Raw genomic sequence first — 22,426 nt, 5'->3', positions numbered from 1 at the left:
TGATTATCCCCATTCCACCAAGTTTCCAAAATGCCTATTATAGTACTATTCTCATTTAAGGCCCAGAATTGCAGCTCACCCATCTTAGCATTTAGATCACTAGCATTTGTGTGACGAAACATAAGGAAGCCCTTTCTTCATATCTAGATTAGGCACCTGAATGTAGAGCCTTGCATCTGCTCTTTATAATGTGCATCAAATATCTTATTCTGTTCCACGGTGAAGTAATTCTTCCAGTCTCCTGACATGCCTGGTGGGAAGAAAAAGAAATGAAATGGCTAGTTTATTCTCTCCTTCTAGGCTCCTGCCCTACTCCTGAGGTTCGGTTTTCTATTACCTCCTTTCCCAAAGATACTCCAAAAGGCTCTCAGTTCATACAGGATTCTAAGCTAAGCTTTTGGTGTTCTTGGTGCCTAGATGGGCAATAAGCAGCCTGCAGGCCAGGTGCAATTTGCCAGAGTTAGCCCCTGGTGGTCCACTGGCACTTTATTTACCTGCACATCTACAGATTGGCCATGGATCACCACTTCCTTTAACTCCCATTAGACAGAAACAGTGATCCACAGTCAACAGGAGCTGCAAGCAGCCATACCTGTGGATGCAGAGGTAAATAGAGCATCAGTGGCCACTAGGGTCTAACTCTGGCAAACCTCATCTGGCCTGTGTACTGCTTATTGCCCACCATGGCCTAGATGCTTAATAGGAACAAAGGAGAAATGTAACCGATCAAAAGGCTGCATGAGACTTTCAGGATAAGCAAGTGATGGTCAGAAGCAGTAGGAGACATTTGTTAGAGGGGCCAGTCCTTTAAGGTTGATGGGGTTCACACAAATTTCCCTTGTCCTCACTGCTGGAGGAAAGTATGTGTGTCATGAGAAGTCCAAAGGAACATCTTGTCACAGCACTCATGCACCTCAGGGTGTGTGATTAATGCACATAAATGTGCCATACGTCCAATGATCTTGGATGCTCAACTTGAGGCAGTTTGAAGGGGTCCCAATTGTCAGAAAATGTTCAGTACCCACCTTCTAAAACCCAAAACCTTAAAGTGTGACTAAGTCTGGTCACCAGAAAGCACTAGGAACTTGGGAAAGCTGAGGCCACTGTCTATTTTTCTGAATCCTTTTATACAAACAGTTGTTTTAAAGATGCATGCAAGAAACACCAATGGAAACTAGCACAGTTGAACTGTCAATGGACCTGTCTGTACTTCCAAATGTAGCGTGCTAACATCCTTGACCTCTTCCCAAAGGCCAAAGCCACATATTAATTCAGGTCAAGGCCTGGCAAGTCATTAATATTATTTATACTGTACCTGAAGTCCCCCAGTGGGGTAGGCCCTATATGGAGACACAGTATTCGACAAGCTGTGCCTGGAAGACTTCATAGTGCAAACAGGCAAGGGCACTTTCTTATAGATATCCCCATTTTACAGATGGAAAAAGTGAGGCACAGGGGAATCAAGACCCATCTCCTCAAAGGTATATAGGCTCTTAACTTCCATTGAATTCGGGGACAAGAGACTTGTTCAATGCCACGCTGGGAGTCAATATCAGAGCAGGGAAAAGAACCCTAATTTCCTGAAGCCCCAGACTGACAAAGACATAAGATCACTCATGATCTCCAGAGTGCAGCACTAGAATCTGCACTCCAGAAATTAAACAGGGAAAGGTTCCTGAAGGTAATTTATCTGAGCTGGGCCTTCCATATGGAGCTCTGCCATTAACTGGGCTTAGCTCACAGAAAAAAACACTGACCCCAGGAGTTTCCTTCCTATGAAAGTGGAATTGGGCCCTAGTAAGAGTTGTAGAAAATTTTATGATGTTATCATAAAATTATAGAATATTAAGGTTGGAAGAGACCTCAGCAGGTCATCTAGTCCAACATCCTGCTCAAAGTGACGAACCCCAACTAAATCATCCCAGACAGGGCTTTGTCAAGTCTGGCCTTAAAAATTTCTAAGGATAGAGATTCCACCACCTCTCTAGATAATGCATTCCAGTGCTTCCTCACCCTCCTAATGTAAGGTTTTCTCAATATCCAACCTAGACCTCCTCCACAGCAACTTGAAATCATTGTTCCTGATTCTGTCATCTGCCATTGCTGAGAACAGCCTGGCTCCATCCTCTTTGGGACCCTCTCTTCAGGTAATTAAAGGCTGCTGCCAAATCCCCACCGCCTCTTCTCTTCTGCAGGCTAAATAAGCCCAGTTCTCTTGGCCTCTCCTCAACTTACATACTAGCCTTTCCTGTAAACCACTTATCACTGCATTTAGGAGCCCTTACCTTTTCTCATGAACGGAGACACACCGTGGTCCATAGCCCAGGCTGGCATCATTTCGTAGTTGGTAGTAGGATTCTTCTTCATCTCTTGGAAAGAGGTGTGGTGGAGGATGTTATTCACCACTTCCTGCTTCAGATCCTTTTCCAGAAACTGGATGACCTTCTTTATTTCACGTTCTGGGTCCTGCAGAGAGACAGGCAGACAGACCGACCCACAGCTGGTGAGACAGGACGAAGGATGAAGTATTACTAGGTACAAATTTTCCTAGCCACTGTCACACATACTGATAGTACGTGACTGATCTTTTTCATATTCATTTGGGACCTGATCCAGAGACCAGAGTAGGTTGTGGAGGAGACCTCTGACAAGCAAAGGGCAGTTCTTCTTCAAGTAGGCCATGTCGACACGACCACCCTCCTTGAAGGTAGGATGGTAAGTAGGGTGTTGGGAGTCTATTCATGAAGTGCTACGCTGCATATGCAAATTAAGCAAATTCCTGCCCCCCTCGACAACTTCGAAATCCCTTTACTGCTAGACGCGAGCCACTACTTCAAAGTTGCTGCAGGGGGTGGAATTTGCTTAATGAAGTGCTGCATATGCAGAGCAGCACTTCATTAATAAACTCCCAACACCCTACTTACCATCCTCCCGTCAAAGGAGGGTGGTAGTGTAGACAAACCCGTAGTGTTCCTATGGGTGCCCCACTGTAGGTGTACATGTGCCCCTGTGCCTCTAATCGGAGATTTTTGGTAGCAGTGTCTATTGAACCCACGCATGCGCTCTCCTTCCCAGGTGGTCCCTCCCACGTGGTCTGCCTCCAGGCTATCTAGCACTGCAGGAGTGAAAGACCCTCACTTCCTTCTCAACCGTCCTTGGCCTCACACAGATAGAGCAGGGTCCTTATCTACATCAGTAGCGTAAAGAACAGCAGTTTTGGTCTCTGTTCTCCCTCACCGTGTAAGATAATTAGTTAATGTTTCCCTTTTTAACTCCCAAATGAGTTTAAAAAAAGGCAGAATAGAGAACTTTAGTTTCTTTCCTCTCCCGTCTGGGGGACTTCCCCCTCCCACCCACCCACCCGCCCCTCTCGGGGTTTGGAAGACTAGTTGTTTCTTTTTCAGGTGAATTAAAGAGAGAAGACAATCTTTCTCCTGCATTCCTCCTGGCTGGAGCAATTTATCGCTGAGAGGTGCCTTCCTACCACCAGTTCCTGTAACCGCCAGACACTCCCACTGTGTCTGCTGCCTGCTTCAGCCTCACAGGAAGTGCCTCTTTGCAGATCTCTTCAGTACTACTACGAGTACTACGTAACACTTGTACTCCGCATGGAGCATAGGTCATCTACAAGTCTCCTCCGCTTCATTCTGTCTTGGGACAAAACTTCTAGCTCACCCCAGGAGTACCCCAATTGTTGTCCTTCAGTCTCAGTAGACCTTCTCCACGTTGTCCAAGTGTTACGTAGTACTAGTAGTAGTACTGAAGAGATCTGCAGTCATTTGTCTGGAAAGGGGAAAATACATGTAAACAACAGCTTTGGTTTCAGTTCCCATTCATGGTTGTGCCCAGTGCTTTTTCTTCTAGGAAAAAAAGGTGCCAGAACTCAGCCCCAAACCGCTGCTCCCAGCTCCCAGCCTTAGACCCCTTGCTGCACCAAACCGCCCCTGCCATCCCCAGGCTTAATCCCTCTCAGTTCCAAACCTGCCCCCCATCCCCAGGATTTACCTGCCTCACACGCTAGCTCTGTGAGCTATCCTCTTCCTCTTTTTTATTTTCCTTGCGGGTTCCATGTGAGAGCTTGATGGACTATACTGGTTGCTGGTTTTCTGAGAGAGTGGCCCAGCCATCCCCACTTTATTCTCTTGATTTCAATGTCAATTGGTTCTTGTCCTGCCCTATTCATATCATCCCTACTGCCCCAGGCCTGGCCTGTGGAAACATTCCCTCAGAGGTGCTCTCATGCCTATTCCAGTGTCCTCTTCTAACCAAGACCCCACTGAAAATTCAGCAAGATATAATGAGAATTACTCTGATTGCCCCTTATGGCCAAGACAAGTCTGACTCTTATACCCGACACAGAAGGCAGTATGTCCTTCCGTCTCTCCTCAGCTGATTCCTCCCCTGATCTCTCATAACAAAGGGCTGCTCCTCTACCTCAACCTGTGAGTCCTAGGCCTGCCGGGTTGTGTCTACACAGGCACAAATCTTCGAAATAGCCATATTTCGAAGATTACTAATGAGGCGCTGAATTGAATATTCAGCGCCTCATAAGCATTAGGATGCTACCAGCCGCGGCACTTCGAAAGCACACAGCTTGGCACAGCTACACGGGGGTCCTTTTCAAAAGGACCTGCCCCTTTCGAAATCGCCTTATTCCGATCACTGAATGGGATAAGGGGATTTCGAAAGGTGCGGCGTCCTTTCGAAAAGGACCTCCGTGTAGCCATGCTGAGCAACGCACTTTCGAAAGCGTTGCGGCTGGAAGTGTCCTAATGCTAATGAGGCGCTGAATATTCAATTCAATAGCTCTTTTGAAGATTTGTGCCAATGTAGACACACCCCAGGTGTGGCTCCTTTTTAATTCATGACCTAGAGGCAGAAAGCTCTGAGGAGCTGAAAGATGTGTCAGTTCACAGCCAAATGACTATGCGGTATACCTAGAAAATGGAAACTATTCCAAATCATAACTATTCTACTCACATGGCCCTAACCTCATCTTCCCTTCCTCTGATTTTACACCACATTTTAGACCTCAAAAGGTCAAATCTTTCTCTTGGCTCCATTAAGGCATATCCTGCTGTGAAAATGTCCTTCCACCACCAGGTAGACAAATACTCTGTGTTTGCTCACCTCCTAGATACATAGATTCCTTAAGGGCATTGAGAATCAATTCTCACCTGTAACACTGTCCTCTCCAGCCTGGGCTGTTAACCCAATTACTCAGAGCTTCGACTAGACCTTCCTTTGAGCCCACAGCAACTTGTTCTCCACACGTGTGTCTGTGAAGACACATGTCTGAGAGATGATTGATTCGTAGCTGCCGTATCTCAAGTGTTTTCCACCACTATCTGCATTTCCAGGTAAATCAACGCATCCATCTCCCAGTTTTTCCCAAAACCACTTTGTGGCAACAGGGAGATGATTCTGCATATGCTACATATTAGGAGAATGCTGGCATTGTACCTGCAATGGGAAGAAACCCCCTAAACTCTTCTTTTCATCCGCAGAGTGATTTCTAAACTGTGATATTTGTTCAAAGATTATGCACATGGGTCTCTGATTGCATTAATCACAGCATGGGCACAACGTGTTCCCGTCCAGGGTCCACATGCAGTCAACGAGGTCGATTTCTACCTTGTCACATTCCTTACAGATATTTCTATCTCAGCAGTCTGCAGGGTAGTCTCAGACCTCTGCCCACACACACACAGAGCATTATGTGATCGATGAAGATTTGGCTCCTAATGCCATCTTTGATTGCATACTCTATGTAGTAACAGACTCCACTCTAAAGTCCCAGCCTCCAGTGTTGCATACTGGTGAGGAGTCACCTATAGTAGAGCACCAATAGGGACAATAGTTGAAGAAGAGGAAGTTACTCACCTTGTGCAAAAACAACAAGAAGTCCTGTGGCACCCTATAGACAAACAGATATTTTGGAGCATAAGCTTTTGTGGGCAAAGACCGGCTTCATCGATAGGACACAGGACTTCTTGTTGTTTTCGAAGATACAGACGAACTCAGCTACCCCTCTGATACTTGTCACCCAGGGCAATAATGATGGCTCTTCGAGATGTGTGTCCCCAGGGATGTGCCACAACCCACCCTCCTCCCCTATACTTCAGAGTTCTATGGAGGGCTCTGCAGCAGAGAAAGAAGTGAGGGGCTTTTGCCCGTGCACTGCTAGATAGATCCTGTGGGAGGGAGAGCACATGAACAAACTCCGTGGACACTGCTACCAAACATACCTGATTAGAGGCACAGGGGCGCACTTACACCTACTGTGGAGAACCCACAAGGACGCACATCTCGAAGAACCATTGTTACTGCACAAGGTGAGTAACTTCCTCTTCTTTTAATGAGCTATTAATACTTCTTAATAACCAGTGATTTCTAGAGCCCAGAAAAACTTCTGGAATTAAAGATCACCAGAGGCTTGTGATCTTTACAACTAACTTTCAGCAAAATACCCCATTTACCAAGTGGCCTGCTACACACACACTAGAACCACCCTGGAGTCCTGGACGCAGAGGTACAAATTCATAGAACTAGGGAAAAAAGTCAGAAGTCATTGTAAATATAAGAAGTAAATGGTTTTAATTTGAAATCTCGCTCGAAGATCATTAATTACACTTCTAAAGTTTTAGCGCTGACAGCCCTATGAAATAGCCACCCTTTTGGAACGCAGAAACAGCAGCTAGCTGAAACCTTGAAACAAAATTCTCACAAGCTCTCCACCCCCACCTCAGCTAAACTGCAATCCAGCTATGTAATCCCTTGGCGGTTTTAGACAATCAGCTATCTCTACATTCTTTATGTGTGTATGTACTTTACCCTTCTTCCAACACCTTTCCATCTTGCTTCCTCTACGCATAAGGAAATAGGGGCCCTCTGCAACAAACCACTCCAAATCCAAAGCAACCAAAGTTGGACCACACCAACCAATATTAATCAGTTTTCTACTCATCAATAAGCTACAGTTTGGCCTTCCCTGAAATGCTGTAATTCTACCACTAGGTGGTGTACTGTGTAAAGGTAGAAATCACAGCTTTTGGAAATCCCTTTCCTCAGATGACCTAACCTGGCAGCTGGTGGGTAGCCCAGGGCTAGTCCTGTAGCTGCTTCCAGTTCCCAGGAGAACTCAACCCAACTCCCCACCATACGGTGAGAATAGCTAAAAGTTTTTCTACACAAAGAAAATTACCAGCACAGCTGTGCAGGTTAAATTCCCCATGTATAAACTTCCCTCCCAGGCTTTCACCAAGAAAAGCCCTAAGTGTTTTGCTTCTGAGAGATAAGGAAGCCAGCTGTATGGATGACTGATTTGTTTTCCTTCTGCCTTTGAATATTATAGCTACCTCAAGGGTTTTAATACCCCTGTGCAGATCTACCCTTCAGATTTCACAATCCTCTGTGGAGTTTTGCTCTGTCACAACCAACTGTAGCTCCCAAATAGATTCACCATGCATTGGGGGTGTAATTATACAACTGCAAGCAATCTATCTCTGTAGTTCTCAATCAGAATTATGCACGGGGGTACACAGAGGTATTCTGGGGGCCTATTGATTCATCTAAATATTTGCTAGTGAAGTCAGTCCAAACTGAAATTTCACACAAACAAAGAAGTGAGCAAATTTGTCATACCAGCTTGCTGTGACACTTCTGTGTTTTTATGTTGTAAGCAAGTAGTTTTTAAGTGAGTTGAAACACGAGGCAGGCAAGACAAATCCTGAAAGGGCACAGGAGTCTGGAAAGGCTGAGAACCAGTGATCTAGCTCCTTGAGTAGGTGTCTAAGTAGGAGTGGGGTTTTTCTGGCCATCCCTATTGTTTCCGTTGAGCACTTTCAAACCCGTTCCACATGGAACTGAAGCAGAGTGGAACAGCGGTTTGAGCCTTGGCCTGCTAAACCTGAGGTTGTGAGCGCAATCTTTGAGGGGGCCATTTAGGAATCTGGGGCAAATAGGAGGGGAAAAAAACCCAGGGTGGCGCTTGGTCCTACCAAGAGGGCAGGGTGCTGGATTTGATGACCTCCTGAGATCCCTTCCAGCTCTGTGAGAGTTGTGTAAGCCTAAGCTTCCCCTGACTCCCTTCCTGTACATACTCCCAAACCTACCCTCTGCCTGAGCGGCCCCATCCATAGGACAAGTGGGGGCAGCTGCCTGAGCCCCCTGGCTTTTGGAGGTTCCATGGCAACTGCCCCCAGCTATCCTCTGGACAGGAAGGGGAAAGGTTACCTGAGGCCAGGACCAGGCCATGAGATTACCTGGGACCATAGCGGTGGGTGGCCTCCCCACCCCTTGCACACTCACCACGCAGGCAGCAGGAAATGTTGCCTGCTCCACTCTCCCAGCACACTGTGCCCTGGCTTCTCAGGGACATGATGGGGGGTTACCACAGGCCCCCCCCCCCCGACTTTCCTTCAGCCTCAAAACTACAGTGCGTAAAAGCTGTGACCTTGGACCTGGTTGTGTTTCCTGCCCGGCTGAGTGCAAAGGGACAGGGCAATACTTAAGGATGGCTCAACTCTGAGTTAAAGCTCTATTAGGCCCTGAATGTGTCACTGGCTCAGGTCAAGCCTGGCAGCTCCTCGTTCCTCGCTAGTGCTTGGGTGCAGAAAAGAAAGGGCTGGGGAAGAACAGCCCCTGTTAATTGATTGCCATGAGGGTGAGGAAGTGTACATGGGGCGGGGGGCTTGTTCTGTACCTAGGGAGGGTGAGAGCCCTGGCCCTCTATCTCCTCCCACGTCTGCCTTCTCTTGGTGTTGACAGAGGCAGGAAAAGGCGTGTGTATAGAGAAGGGCACTGGCCACATGACCAGCCGCACACGTGATTCCACCCCCACCACCGAGCCCTGGGGAAGGGCCGGGACAGCCCCTCTTCTCCCTGCCCCCTGCTCTGAACCCACCCCACCCTTGCTCTGACCCTGCCCCACCTCTTCCCCCAAACTGACGGGGCCCAGAGGACTTATGGGGAAGGGCCTGGCACGAGAAGCAGAGGTGACCCCCCCACTCCACAAACACACACTAGCAACAACCTCCACACCTGTCCCTGTTTCCTGTCCAGTTGTCGTCTGTAATATCTTGGGCCTAGCAGGTTCCCCCCAGCCCGCCCCCGAGGGAGGCTCTTTTAGCTGTGGGTGGCCTCGCCCACTACTCAGACTCCAGTAGGCTCACCAGCAGGCGGGGGAAGCAGAGTGGCATGGCCCTAGCTTACTCTGCTCCTCCGGCTCTGCCAGTTAGCCTCCCGCGGCGAGTCCCACCCCTCCTTCCGAGCCATACGCTGCCAGTACTGCCCTGCTTCCGCTGCCAGTGAGTGCAGGGCAGGAGGTCATGCCTGCTGCGCTGTCAGGCCCCTGCTAATCCCCCAGGTCATCGGTGGCTCCTTGCCCTTCGCACACGTGCCTCATACCCCACATACCACCCCTGCCTATAGAGCAGACTAAAAATCGGGTCTGGGGAAAGGCCGGGGTCCCTGCTTTCTAGGACTAGAGCCATCTAGCAGTGTCGGGATTGTTCACTATATTACGAGAAGAAACCAAGGGAGGGATTAAAATAAATCACAGCTTGGATCAGCTGAATCCACAGGCATATCAGTGGTGGGGGCCACGGGCAGGTCGTTTGTGCTGAGGCTGGGAACTAGCTGTCTTTGTTCAGGATTGTTTGGTTAATATTGCAGCTGCACGTCAGTTGCCTCAAGGCCAAATGCAAAGTATTTTCGTACGAGATGTGGTCAAACAGGTGACCGCAGAGCCATCTCTCCAGTCCAGTGTTGCAAACGGACATGCAGGAGAGGAAGTGGGGATGGATTTCTGGACCAGGACTGAGGAGATGTTCAGCTCCTGAGCCTGTCACAGATCCCCTCTGGGCAAATCAATCTGTCGCTACCTCGGTTCAATGGGAGTGACAGTGCTGCCCTCCAGCGCTCCCTGTGAGCTGGGCGCTCACGCAGCCCCTTGGAAGAAAGCCCGATGCTGCCCAGCTGATTAGCAGAGCACCCACAGCTGGGTTTTGTGCTGTGGTGGGTGGTGCACACCCGCACATGCCTTAGGGCCCACAAAACATTTATTCTGCACATGGATAGAAAATAATCTCCACCTGGATGGAAGAGAGTAGAGGGAACACTGCTACCCTCCCATCCAGGTGTTGTGAGGTTACACCTATTCCATTGCTGAGTGGGACACGCTCAGATGCAGTGAGTGGAGGAGCCCTACCTAAGACCTCGATAGGTATTAAAATCATCCTCCTCTTTTGGGGAAAGGGGGCATTTGGAGTGGGATCCCGTGGCAATCTGCTCATCCCTTTCCCTTCCTCACCTCTTTCATGTCCTCGTAGAACAGGAACAGAATTCGATGGGTCTTTGCCTTCTCCCACCAGCCTTTGACATGGTCGTACCAGGATCCGTAAGCCACTGCATCCACATTAAAACAAGCAGCCAAGAGGAGAGAAACATTCACAGCTGGTACTGGTTCTAAGAGCATCCCAGGGAACCTGAGCTCTTAGGCTGTTGTTATACCTGTCTCCCAGCAGGAGGCCTGGAGCCCCGAGGCTTGGAACTTTTGAAACCAGGCTGGACAGAACAGGGGACTGTGAGCCTGGGGTGGATGGGATTCACAGGTCTCTTCAATAGCCAGCTGGGATTTTTAAAGGTCTCTAAGGGTATATCTACACTGTTATTAATGGGAGGAATAGCTCAGTGGTTTGAGCAAACCCAGGGCTGTGAGTGCAATCCTTGAGGGTGCCATTTAGGGATTGGGGCAGACAGATTTTAAAAAGAAAAGAAGGATGGTGCTTGGTCCTGCTAAAAGGGCAGGGAAGTGGACTTGATGACCTCCTGAGGCCTCCTGCATATGTGTGTGTATCTCGCCTGGGGCATGGAGTCTTGGAGCCTGGATCAGCAGGATCACTCAGGCTGGAGCCAAGCTTTGTGACCTGCTCCATTTGGCCCACGCACTTGCAGCTCCTGCTAGAGTTGCTGGTCTTGCTCAGCCAAATTTCTGGAAATCTTGTCACAGGACATAAATATTAACCTTTAATTAAAGATTAATTCCTGGAAACTCCAGGAGAATCCAGAGCAAGTCCAAACAGCTCCACTGATTCTTAATCTTGGCGCTTGGCTCCATTCACTCAGGCTCGTGGAGCGCAGACTGAGCCCCAGGAGCTGGAGTGAATGGAGCCAAGCTCCAAGACCTGTTGCAGCAGCTTTTCTGTTGCAGCCTAGACGTAGTCAGAGGCATCATCTCATTGGCTGCTTTCTCCTCCCAGCCCCCAGCCCCACACTAAGCTGAACCTATTTCTGTGGGGCAGACAGAAGATGGGCACGCTGAGTCCCCAGTTCTGGTCCTTGCTTGTGGACAGACAGAGAAGTGTCTGAGAATAGTTTTGGGGTGGGGAGGAAAGGGCAGACTAAAAACAGTAACTCACAAGATTTGTTACATGTTTGTTCTACGTTGTCTGGCTGGGTGTTTTCTCTCATTAGATTGGGCTGTCTGGGAAGGAGTCGTGTCATTCTGTGTGTGTACTGTTGGGCCCCACAGCAAGGCCAACGTAAAATAATCATAGCTATTTTGGCAAACTCCTAAGTGGCACGTAAAGGTTCTGGAGGCTTAGATCCTTGACTCTAGACCTGAAAGGGGAGGAGTGTGAGGGCAGTGAGCGTAGTAAGAATAATTTCTATTAAGCAGTCAGGTGGGATCCCCTCATGCTAGCTACTCTACAAATGTAATGAGACACAGTTCCTGCCCCCAAGAGCTTTCAGTCTAAACAGAAGGATAGCATGGAAATGAAGTTTCAGAGAATCAACTAAACCAAGCAAGGGGAAGTGACTTGCCCAAGGTCACCTAACAGGCCAGTGGCAGAACTGGGAACAGAACTCAGGTCACCTTGGTCCTAGTCTAGTGCCTGGTCCATTGGACCACATTGCTGTGGCTAAGCCCTTCCATCATGTCCTTAGGAGCTCGCAGTTCTGTCAGGCTCTGAAGCACTGGGGAAATCATTAACAGCCCAACAAAATAACATGTCCCTGGATTCATGCCCATCATGTGAAGGCAGAATGTCTTTCCTGCTGTTTATGTTCCTCTGCCACACCTGTTACTGTGGTTTCTCACAGGGCAGCTCTTACCATTCCCAGCCATGAACTTCTGCAGGAACTCATCCCAGGTGCCAGGGTCTGGATGCATCTTTGCCATCAAGTAGAAATGGTAAAAAGAGACAGCCACATCCTTGGGATTTCGCGCCACATAGATCATCTGCAGGACAGAAGAAGAAAAGTGGTGCAGTCTGTCTTGGGAGGGGCTGGAGGGACTTTGCCATGGGACCCCCGCATAGCTCTGGAAGAGATTCCCCCTGCCCCAGTACAAGCACCATCACTACCCTTTTGGCAAGTGAAGTTTGAGAGGTTGCCTTCCTGACATGTCAGATATTGGATGCTGCTGTAGAAGCAGGATGCAGGAGGAGGTGGGCTGACAAATTTCTACATCACCAGGTCTCTCTTGGAAGGTCTTGGGTGGCAGGAATGGGCTACCTTGCAGTCCTGGTCCAAGAAGGAGGCAGGAAGGAGCTGAACTGGGACGTGCGTCTTCACTATCCGAGGTGATGGCACTGCAGCCAGCTGGTCTGTGCCTGGCAGAGACACAGGGGATTAAAGGAATCCTCTGGAGCACATGGCATATCTTGACTCCAGAGCCTGCACTCACCCGGAGAATGAGTCTGTACCTCGTTCAAAAAGTGGCAGGTGTGACTAAGTACCCTGCCCATCCGAGCTCTCCAGCAGCTGCCTGCCTTCTCAGGCATCACCCCTGCACCTGAGACGCTGATCAATCCTACTGATCTGCGCATTGCAGGAACCAGTCCAAATTTCCCTTCTCTCTTAAGGCCCACCCTGGACCCACTTCAGCTTGCCTCTTGGACTTTGCCTGTCCCACTGCTCATTCTGTTCTGGTTTCCTCTGTGATGCACCAAGCAATCCTGCAGCTGGTGGTGCAGGTTCTCATCTCGGCTGCTACAGCTGCCATCTAGAATGACTTCCCTGCATCTCTCCACCTCATTCAAGAGGGCCTCTCACATTGCACATCTCACCCTTGTCTCTGTTCCTTAGGTAGGCCCTGGAACAGGGCATCAAGTGAGCCTGTGGGTTCCCCACCTTTGGAGGTTCTTAAGGACAGGTTAGACAAAGACCTATTATGGATAATTTAGGCAAAATTGGTCTGCCATACATGCATGTGGACTATATGGCCTCTCAGAATGCTTTCCAGCCTGCCATTTGTGTGATTACTGTTAGGAAAAGGAAGATAGATTATAATGATTCATATAGCACAGCCAGCGCTTTCTAGAAATGACAGCTTCTTTCAGGCCATGTCCACATTCCCCAGAAGATTGACCTACTCAGGGTCAATCTCCCAGGGTTTGATTTTGCATGCCTGGTAGGTCGATTTCACACGTCCCTACCGGGTTGGCAGCTGACCCCTGTACTGCTCTCTATTGCGAGGAGTTAGGGAGGTCAATGGGAGAAACTCTCCTGTCGACCTTCCTCAGTGAGGGAGGCCGGAAAAGTCTATCGCAGACAAGTCAGTTCTAGCTGTGCAATTGCCAGAGGTCCAATTGCGTATCTGCAATTGACTTACCTGCCTAGTGTAGCCCAAGCCTCAGCGCTTACCATCTGTCCAAATGTGGGCAGGGACTTGGGCTCAGGTGGGGAACAAAAGGTGTGTAACTGTCCTTACCCCGTTTAAATATTTCACGTGGGACTCACAGCGAGAGAGTTGCTTTCTTTAAGCTCTGTCCCTAAGGCTGCGTTCCTGGCTTCCGGCTACAGATTCAAAGAAACAGAACATGTAGGGTACACTAGCGTCCCAACATTTTTGTGTTGACCTTGTTTTTCTGTGGTGAGAAGTAGGAGTAATAAGCCGGCAATGAATGAGTTTTAAGAGAGGCTTTGGAGGGGAAATGGGATGATGTAATGCTGACTGGATCAGGAAGGGTTCCTGGCTCTATAACTCCACATTTAATCCCTTAAAGCTGGTGGGTGTATGGTTTGGCTATGTGACTGCTGTAGTTCGGCAGATTTACTACCATTGTGTTCTCACGGGCCTTTGACTCTGTTGATGATAACCAGAAGGCTGCTTGTGTGTGTAAGTGAGTGCATGCATGTGTGTGTGTTCGGTGAAGTGGGCCCACTGAGCGCAGCCGAGGCCTCCCAAAAACCACAGACCAGGTACGGATCGAAGGCACCCAGCCGGGATTTATTGTCAAGCAAGATACAAATACCAGTTGCTAGGTACAGTATTCTCTACTGATACCCTGTACATATGCACCTGCTGCAATGGAATGACACAGTGGAAATTCCACTGCCCCCCAAGGTCAGACAAAGACATTTTCCCCAAGACATCACGTTATATACAGGCATAAACAAAGCGCACCTCAGTGCTGACATTTCAGGTTACCACCCTCTGATGCTACTTAGATACCACCCATCACCCTGTACCTCCTGGTTTGGTTAGGTTGTCTCTATGCATCATGCTGTTATTTTAGACCCTTCCCTGAACCTGGGTCTGTATGCGTAAGGAGTAGGTATCAAGGTCTTGTTGAATGAGCTGATGAGACCTTGTGATTTTAACTTACACCAGTTATTGTTCTGCACCTGGACCAACTACCAGTGAGTCTTTTGTACTCTCAGCCCTGTCTGTGCCAAGTTCTGTTAGAAGAGGCCTGCCTCTTAGATAGAGACACATATCTCATAGAACTATCAAAACAAAAAAGCAGTCAAGTAGAACTTTAAAGACTAACAAAATAGTTTATTAGGTGAGCTTTTGGGAGACAGACCCACTTCTTCAGACCATCGCCAGACCAGAACAGACTCAATATTTAAGGCACAGAGAAGCAAAAATAGCAATCAAGGTGGAAAAATCAGAAAAAAATTGATCAAGGTGAGCAAATCAGAGAGTAGAGGGACAGAAGTGGGAGGGAGGAGTCAAGAATTAGATTAAGCCAAGTATGCAAAACGGCCCCTCTAGTGACTCAGAAAATTCCCATCCCAGTTCAAACCACGTGTTAATGTGTCGAATTTGAATATAAAAGAGAGTTTGGCAGTCTCTCTTTCAAGAGTGTTGTGAAAGTTTCTCTTCAGTAACACACAAACTCTTAAGTCATTAACAGAATCGCCCACTCCATTAAAATGCTGGCTAACAGGTTTGTGGATCAGGAGTGTTTTTATGTCTGTTTTGTGCCCATTAACTCTTTGTCTAAGGGAGTTTGAAGTTTGTCCAGTATACAAAGCATCTGGGCATTGTTGGCACATGATGGCATATATGATGTTAGTTGAGGAACATGAGAATGTGCCCATGATTCTGAGAATAACCGGGTTAGGTTCAGTGATGGTATCTCCAGAAAAGATATGTGGACAAAGCTGGCAGTGGGTTTTGTGCAAGGAAAAGTTCCAGGACTGGTGTTCCTGAGGTATAGACTGTGGCTGTTGGTGAGAATCCTCATAAGGTTGGGAGGTTGTCTGTAGGAGAGAACAGGCCTGTCACTTAGGACCTTCTGGAGTGTGGCATCTTGATTAAGGATAGGTTGTAGGTCTTTAATAATTCGTTGCAGTGGTTTGAGTTGGGGGCTGTAGGTGATGACCAGTGGTGTTCTGTTCTTGGCTTTTTGGAGCCTATCTTGGAGTAGCTGGTCTCTGGGTATTCGTCTGGCCCTGTCAATTTGTTTTTTTTACTTCTCCTGGTGGGTAATTCAGGTTTATGAATATTTGGTAAAGATCTTGTAGTTTTTGCTCTCTGTCAGTAGAATCAGAGCAAATGCGATTGTACCTAAGGGCTTCACTGTAAACAATGGCTCTAGTTGTGTGTGCAGGCTGGAAGCTAGAAGCGTGTAGGTAAGTATAGCGATCAGTTGGTTTCCAGTACAGTGTGGTACTGATCAGGCCATCCTTCATTTGTACTGTAGTGTCCAGGAAATGTCTCTCTTGCGTGGAGTAATCGAGGCATAAGTTGATGGTGGGGTGCGGATTGTTAAAGTCTCTGTGGAATTCTTCTAGAGTCTCTCTACCATGGGTCCAAATCATAAAGATGTCATCAATGTATCTTTTTTCTGATTTGTCCACCTTGATTACTGTTTTTGGTTCTCTGTGCCTTAAATATTGGGTCTGTTCTGGTATGGCTATGGTCTGAAGAAGTGGGTCTGCCCCACAAAAGCTCATCACCTAATAAATTATTTTGTTAGTCTTTAAAGTGCGACTGGAATGCTTTTTGTTTTGATAGTATGTAGACTAGCACAGCCTCCTCTCGGTTACTATCTCCTAGAACTGGAAGGGACCTCAGGAGGTCATCGAGTCCAGTCCCCTGCCCTCTTGGCAAGGCCAAGCACACCCCAACCCCAGTTGTTTTTTTTTAAGATGAAAGTCTATTTGCCCCAGATCCCTAAATGACCCCCTCAAGAGCTGAGCTCATAGCCCTGGGTTTAGCAGGCTAATGCTCAAACCACTGGGCTGTCCTTAGCTTTGCTTTAAGCCTTGTTTTGTCCATTCTGGCTAGGCCCTAGGCCTCACACCATGCCTGTGCTGTGTGGGCTCAGGCCTTCATCTTACTACACCTGCCAACTTAGAAATATTTAAAAAGCAGATGCGCTAGCAGAAGTGCCAGATACAGCCCTTCCCTGCCAGTTTCTCCTGAGGTCCCACCTCCTCCTCCTGACGCTGTACCCCCCTCCGCTCCTCTTACCCCCTCCTCCCTGCTGCTTGCTGCTTCCTCCCTCCTACCCAGATCAGGAGGGTCTCACCTGCAAAGCTGAGGCTGGGAGCTGCAGCCACCTGATACAGGTAGGAGGCAGCCCTGTCTGAGTAAGGGCTGGCACAGGTGATGACCTGGCACCTCCCTGCCTTTTTCCCCTGCAGTAACCAGACACTGGCTGTCCCGGTCCATAGATATGATGGGACACTGACAGGTCCCCTTTTCAACCAGACTTTCCAGTTGACGGCAGGGTACCTGTCCACTCTGTTTGTACAAAGACGCTGTAGAACCAGCTGTATTGTTATCAAGTTTGAATTACATACAGCATCAGAATCAGTCCAGAGCCAGAATGCCTACTTCCCCTGTTACCAAGGGCCCTGAAGGAGGGGACTCTCACAGTTGTCGAGCTTGCATATAAAGCTTACCACTTGGAAATCCAGGGCAGCTCATTTCCAGGAAAGGAACTCGATTGAAAATCGCATCCTGTTTACATTTCTCTGTGTCCCCGTCTTTGTAAATCATGTCCACAATTTCACTAATCCAGGTTGTGCCTGGAAAGTAGATCAAAGGGCAACATTTCAAAAATAAGCATCCGCTGTCTCCTACAGCATGTGGCTGCAAAATTGGGAGTCTTCCTTCCCCACTCCCCCACAACATTTACATACACTTCTATCTTTACGTGCCTGATTTCGGGTAGGTGGTAATGAGGAGGTCCCCTGGCATGGCTTGGAATGATTCCACCTGAGGCCAATTGTCCACAAAAGACCAGTAGAGGGGAATTCCATGGATATGCATTAAGTCTTGCCTGTATAAATGTTCCATCATTGGAGAGCTGAGTTAAGGTGGAGAAAAAACTGGGTTAAATGGCTTGCATTATTTGCCTCATAATGGTATGGAAGACATGGCAATACATCAAAGGAACTGGCAGTGGCCAAGTACTGCAGTGGAAGAAGTAGAATTCTGTTATTGATTTCTATAGTGTCTCTTATACGAAACAAAAAAAAACAAAGAAGGAAACCAAACCCAAAAAAACCTTTGTTAAAGGAAAGTTTGGAAGTGTTCCACTGGTGCCCAGTGTGGCTTTTCATTTTATTTAAAGTGAATTTTGTAATGCGGTATTATGCCCCTGTGGGTTTGGCTCTGACAGCCGCAGTTTCAAGCTTAACCGAGTAAAGGTCATCTTTGCTACTTGGTTTATGATTACCCGTGCATATAGAAATTCTAAATAGCCCTATGCACAAGTTACAAATATAGTTATACTCACATCCCTAATAATGGTGTTAGGGTCTGATGGATCTCTCATGGATTGACTATCAGTAGAAGACTGTTTCCTGCTGCAGTTTCCCAGCAGGAGCTGAGTTTTTGTAATCTAGGCAGCCTCTTTTATAATGCAATTCTGACTATATCTCATTTGCATTTCTGTGAACACTCATCCCTCACCATATGAGCACACTTGGATCTCAGCTTGCTGGGACGCTAAATTCCTTCTAAAATACATGTAAAAGTCTCTGATTGGTTCCGAGGGCTTCTAACTCGGGGAAGGAGTGGCAGCATGTGGCTCTGCTTTTGGAAGGTGAGTGAACCGTGGGTGCGGGGGGCATGCAGAGGGTTAAAGGCTGGGGGCAGTTTGGGGCCATGAGCAGGAGGGAGAGTTAAAACCTGGTGGTGGCTCCAGTGGAGGAGGTGGCAGCTTGTTCCCCCAGGCTGCAGCAGCGGTACCTGTGGGGGTGCAGCGGGCTGGGAGGTTTGGAGACGGGACAGGGTGTGTGTTGGGAGCGGGCCAAGCCAGGCCAGGTTGGTGGGGTGCAGGGAGTTGCGTACCCCAGGTGAGTGTTGGGAGTGGGGTGGGCAGGGCTGCGTATCTCCCCGACCCCCAGCCGGGGACCCTGCAGCTGGCTCATACAAACGGAGGAAGTTCACTCACATAGTGACCGAAGGTAAGTGTGTGTGTCCCTCGTTTTAGCGAGTACTCATAAGTAAAGTATTCGTTTAACAAGGGATGAGTGTATATTATATTCTGTGTTTAGGGCATGTGTTAGCAAAACATGATTACTGGGTATCTTGTAAGCAAAACATTACTTTTACCGTTACTTTTTTGTGATGTCATTCATTGGCACATCTTTTCCTGTAATCTTAGTGCATTTGATTATTCTTTGGTCACTTACTTATATCAGAATTCCTTAGCTCTATGGCCTCATATGACTAAGCTAAAATCTTGCCCGTCTCTTCCTACAGGCTTTGCATTTCAACTGCACTTACTTAGATGCCTAATACATGAGCATTCCTGCTACATACCGATCAGTTTTATACTTCTGTAACTATGCAATTTAACTCACAATGATTACATACAACATGTTAGTACAACAGCACACTATAAATGAACAATGAGTTAAATGATCAGCTCTTTCCTCACTGCCATATAATCTTTCCTCATTTGTTATCACCCCATCAAATTTACAATACCCAATATTAACCACCTTGTGCATTTGTTCCATAATGGAACTCTGCTCTTCCCTAGGCTCCTGATTTTATGTACTGGGAGTAATTCTCTGCCACAAACTTCCTGTGTGAGCTCAGGGAACTCAGCCTCTGTTGTGCCTCAGTTCCCAGTCTATCAGATGAGCGTGATAGCACTGATCTACCTCACGAGATGTTAGATTGAGAGGTGCTCAGCTCAAGCCTCAATGAAATCAGTAGAAGCACCTGGATAAAAATGTAAGTTTTGTAAAGCTTATGGTCTTAAGGTACAGCAGATGAAGAAGAAAGAATTCTAACAGTGTTGTCTGTGGGAGAGAGGTTCAGAACAATATTTATAATGCATAGAATTTGAGTGACCTGGTTGCTATGAAATGTTAATTATACAGTGTTGTAGGGTAGACAGGCACATTCATAGAACCATAAGGCTGGAAGGGACCTCAGGAGGTCATCTAGTCCAGCCCCCTGCTTCAAGCGGGATCAACCCCCAAAATGTTTCTTGTACAGAAAATGGCATGCATTGTTGAGTGGTTAATGCAACATGTTTGGGTTATAATATGGTGAAATGAATCACTGGAATAGAAGACGGGCTTCTAGAAAGAGAATCCTCACAACATCATCTTTGTGCTCTTAATACAAGTTTCAGGAGCATCAGGCTGCTAAAACCCAGTTAAAAATATTACATTTATGAAAGAAACGTTTCCACTGTTTGTTCCCACTCAGTCTTCATTACTACCAAACCAGGCATTCGTGTCAATCATCATCACGTGAGGAAAATCAGTAAATAGACACGAACTGGAATCTTTATTTGCCTTTTATTTCCCTAACATTTTGGGTTCACTCAGACCACACGTTCAAGCTTTTCCCTGCAATCATGAGGGCTAGATGCTTTTTTGTTAATGGAAACAGAGTACATAGTTCCTGGAAATATTGCACGACTCATGATAAAACTACCAGGGGTGGCAGGTTTACAGACATTTGACGGCACCCAGCATGCCCAGAACCCACGTCTGGAGTTTGGGTGCTGGGTGCAGGTTCTGGCCTGGGGGAGGGGATTCGGGTGCAGAAGAAGGTGCAGGGTGCAGTCTCTGGGAGGGTGTTTGGGTGCAGAAGGGGGCCTGGGGTGCAGGCTCTGGGGTGGAGCTTGAGTGCTAGGTACAAGTGCTGGGCTGAGGCAAGGGAATGGGGTGCTGGAGGGAGTGCAGAGGGCAGACTCGGGGTGGGGAGGCTGAAAGGGGTGCAGGAGTTTGGGAGTTGAAAGGGATGGGAAGGGAGTGTAGGCTCTGGGAGAGAAGGAGTATGCAGTGGATGGGGGGTGGGAGGTACAATGCTTAACTGGGGCATCCTCCTATGACAATGGGGGTCTCCACATACCATTACCCACCTGCTGCCCCTGCCTGCTACTCCCCAGTGCATCCCCCAACCTCACTTGCCATCCCTGGGTGCTCCCCGCATGCATCTCCCAGGCGATGTAAAACAGTCCAGGGGCCCGCACTGGCAACACTGGCTCTGTGCAGCTGCTGACCCAACCCTGCCACCCTGGAAGGGAGGGTATCTCCGTGCACTGGTCCCTGTGTGGAGTCCTGGAAGCAGTGAATGGAGACACACACACACACACCCTGGCATGGCCACAGGGACATGCTGGCAGACACAGAGTGAGGTCTGGCAGGGCTAGCGCAGAGACCTGGCCCCAAACTTCAGTGAAGCTGAGCCCTGGGCTTGGAATAATCTTGGGCAATACAGATCCATGCAGCTCACCATCCAAGCAAACGACAAGAATTGACAACACTGTTGTCCCAGGCAAATTTAAAAGGGTGTTCTCCCTAAACAATGCAATTTGGACGTGAAAAAAAAGAGAGAGAGAGGCCAGGCCACACGCTGTGTATTGTAACTCCAGAATCCGGTGGGATTCGGGAACGGCCAAGAGAGGGCTCTCGGTTTCTTGAAAGCCACGAGCATTTCCAGCTGGAGCAGACTGAGTGATTCTTGGATGGGGCAGCTCGTGCATGTCAGGCAGCTGCTCTGTCAAATAGCCTCTTGGTAACAGCTGAGCCTGTGTGCACTGGAGCAGATCTCCATTTTCAAGGGCTTGCGCAGTGCGCACAGAATGCAGCAGACACACTCCATGTTCTCACCAGGTGCTGTAGGGGATCGAGGACGCCTTACAGAAAAGCAAAAGTAAGCCCCACTCTGAAGGAAAATCCAAACCTATCCCCACCCACTCTGCCTGTGCAGTATCATACCTGGATTTCAGGGGGCTTCCAAAGGTTTTACTTCCGAGGAACCCTTGCGACTTATTTCCTAGAGCTGATACTTCTCCTGCAGTAGCTCTCCGTTTCTCCAGTTCCAAGTCTTGCTTTTTTTCCACCCCTTTTAGGCCTGAACACATTTAACATACTATTTATTGACTTTTCGCTTCCTGGTTCCACCCTAGATTATGTTTAAAGGGCCAAGGGCAAAATGAAACCAGCTGCAGCTGGATATGTTTTTTCTTGTCCTTTGGTGCCTCTCTCCCAGGTAGCACCTGTAGAGTTTCTCCGTCAAGGCACCGTGCTGTGTAGGCATTGCTTTCACTCAGTTGTGTTCAGGCTGTTTCCTCGTAATCTTTGTGTTGTAAAGTTACGATCCTGGCCCAACAGGAGAGGAGGAGGGAGGGAATTAGGATAAAGGAGACAGCAGCTGGAAGATCTGCTGCAGTTCAAGCAGGAGTTGCAGGTGCGATGCGGAAATGGTTGGATAGAATTCTACAGGATGGTCGGACCAGAGGAATGTAATGTGGTCGCTTTGAGCTTTACAATCTGTGGCTCTGTAGCTATGGGATGAGGACGGTGACTGTGCTGGAAGGATACTCACAGACACCGCTCAGTGACTGATGCACACACCACACACAGGCAGCCATGGAATGGCATAAATCTCTCTCTTCAATAAACACCTCCTTTGAAAGAATGAGGGTGCCTCTCACAAGCCCCCACTATCTCTGTCCCCTGCCCGGGGGCACTGAGCTGTATGGGCTTGTGGTTCCTGAAGTATTCAGCCCAGGGGCCCAGCTCCACCAGTGTATGGGGCTGGGTCTTTGCCCTATGCACTTCCCTGAGTGTCCTCCAGTCCTGCCTTCTGCCCCCATGTGCCTCCCCCAAACATCCCTGTCTGCCCTTGGCAGCAGGCAACTGCTCCTGTAGCACCACACTGGGCTCCTTTGCTGGCTGCTACTGGCTACAAGGGAGTGGT

The 22,426-nt window shown here is 48.3% G+C and overlaps 1 protein-coding gene across 1 annotated transcript; it reads right to left on the bottom strand.

Annotated features, from left to right (window-relative positions):
- Positions 1 to 143: 143 nt before the first annotated feature.
- On the bottom strand, positions 144 to 21,495 carry LOC142012881 (sulfotransferase 1 family member D1-like). Its single transcript, XM_074993882.1, has 8 exons — positions 21,442 to 21,495; positions 17,407 to 17,555; positions 17,149 to 17,274; positions 12,520 to 12,617; positions 12,118 to 12,244; positions 10,313 to 10,407; positions 2,286 to 2,466; positions 144 to 250 (listed from the first exon to the last, which is right to left on the bottom strand). Exons 2-8 carry the CDS (start codon positions 17,546 to 17,548, stop codon positions 144 to 146), a joined length of 876 nt encoding a protein of 291 aa, XP_074849983.1. The 5' UTR covers positions 17,549 to 17,555; positions 21,442 to 21,495.
- Between the last annotated feature and the right edge of the window lie 931 nt (positions 21,496 to 22,426).

Source organism: Carettochelys insculpta, chromosome 4 (assembly GCF_033958435.1).
Source record: "Carettochelys insculpta isolate YL-2023 chromosome 4, ASM3395843v1, whole genome shotgun sequence".
NCBI classification, from domain to species: domain Eukaryota; kingdom Metazoa; phylum Chordata; order Testudines; family Carettochelyidae; genus Carettochelys; species Carettochelys insculpta.
The sequence above is the reverse complement of the archived record's forward strand: the minus strand, read 5'-3'. Positions and strand labels throughout refer to the sequence as shown.

Coding starts and splice junctions, on each gene's coding strand:
- LOC142012881 (XM_074993882.1), bottom strand. CDS start 17,548: ATGATGGAACATTTATACAGGCAAGACTTAATGCATATCCATGGAATT. Junction 10,408..12,117: donor GAAGTTCATGGCTGGGAATG/GTAAGAGCTGCC, acceptor ATGTGGATGCAG/TGGCTTACGGATCCTGGTAC. Junction 2,467..10,312: donor TCTACGAGGACATGAAAGAG/GTGAGGAAGGGA, acceptor GTCTCTCTGCAG/GACCCAGAACGTGAAATAAA.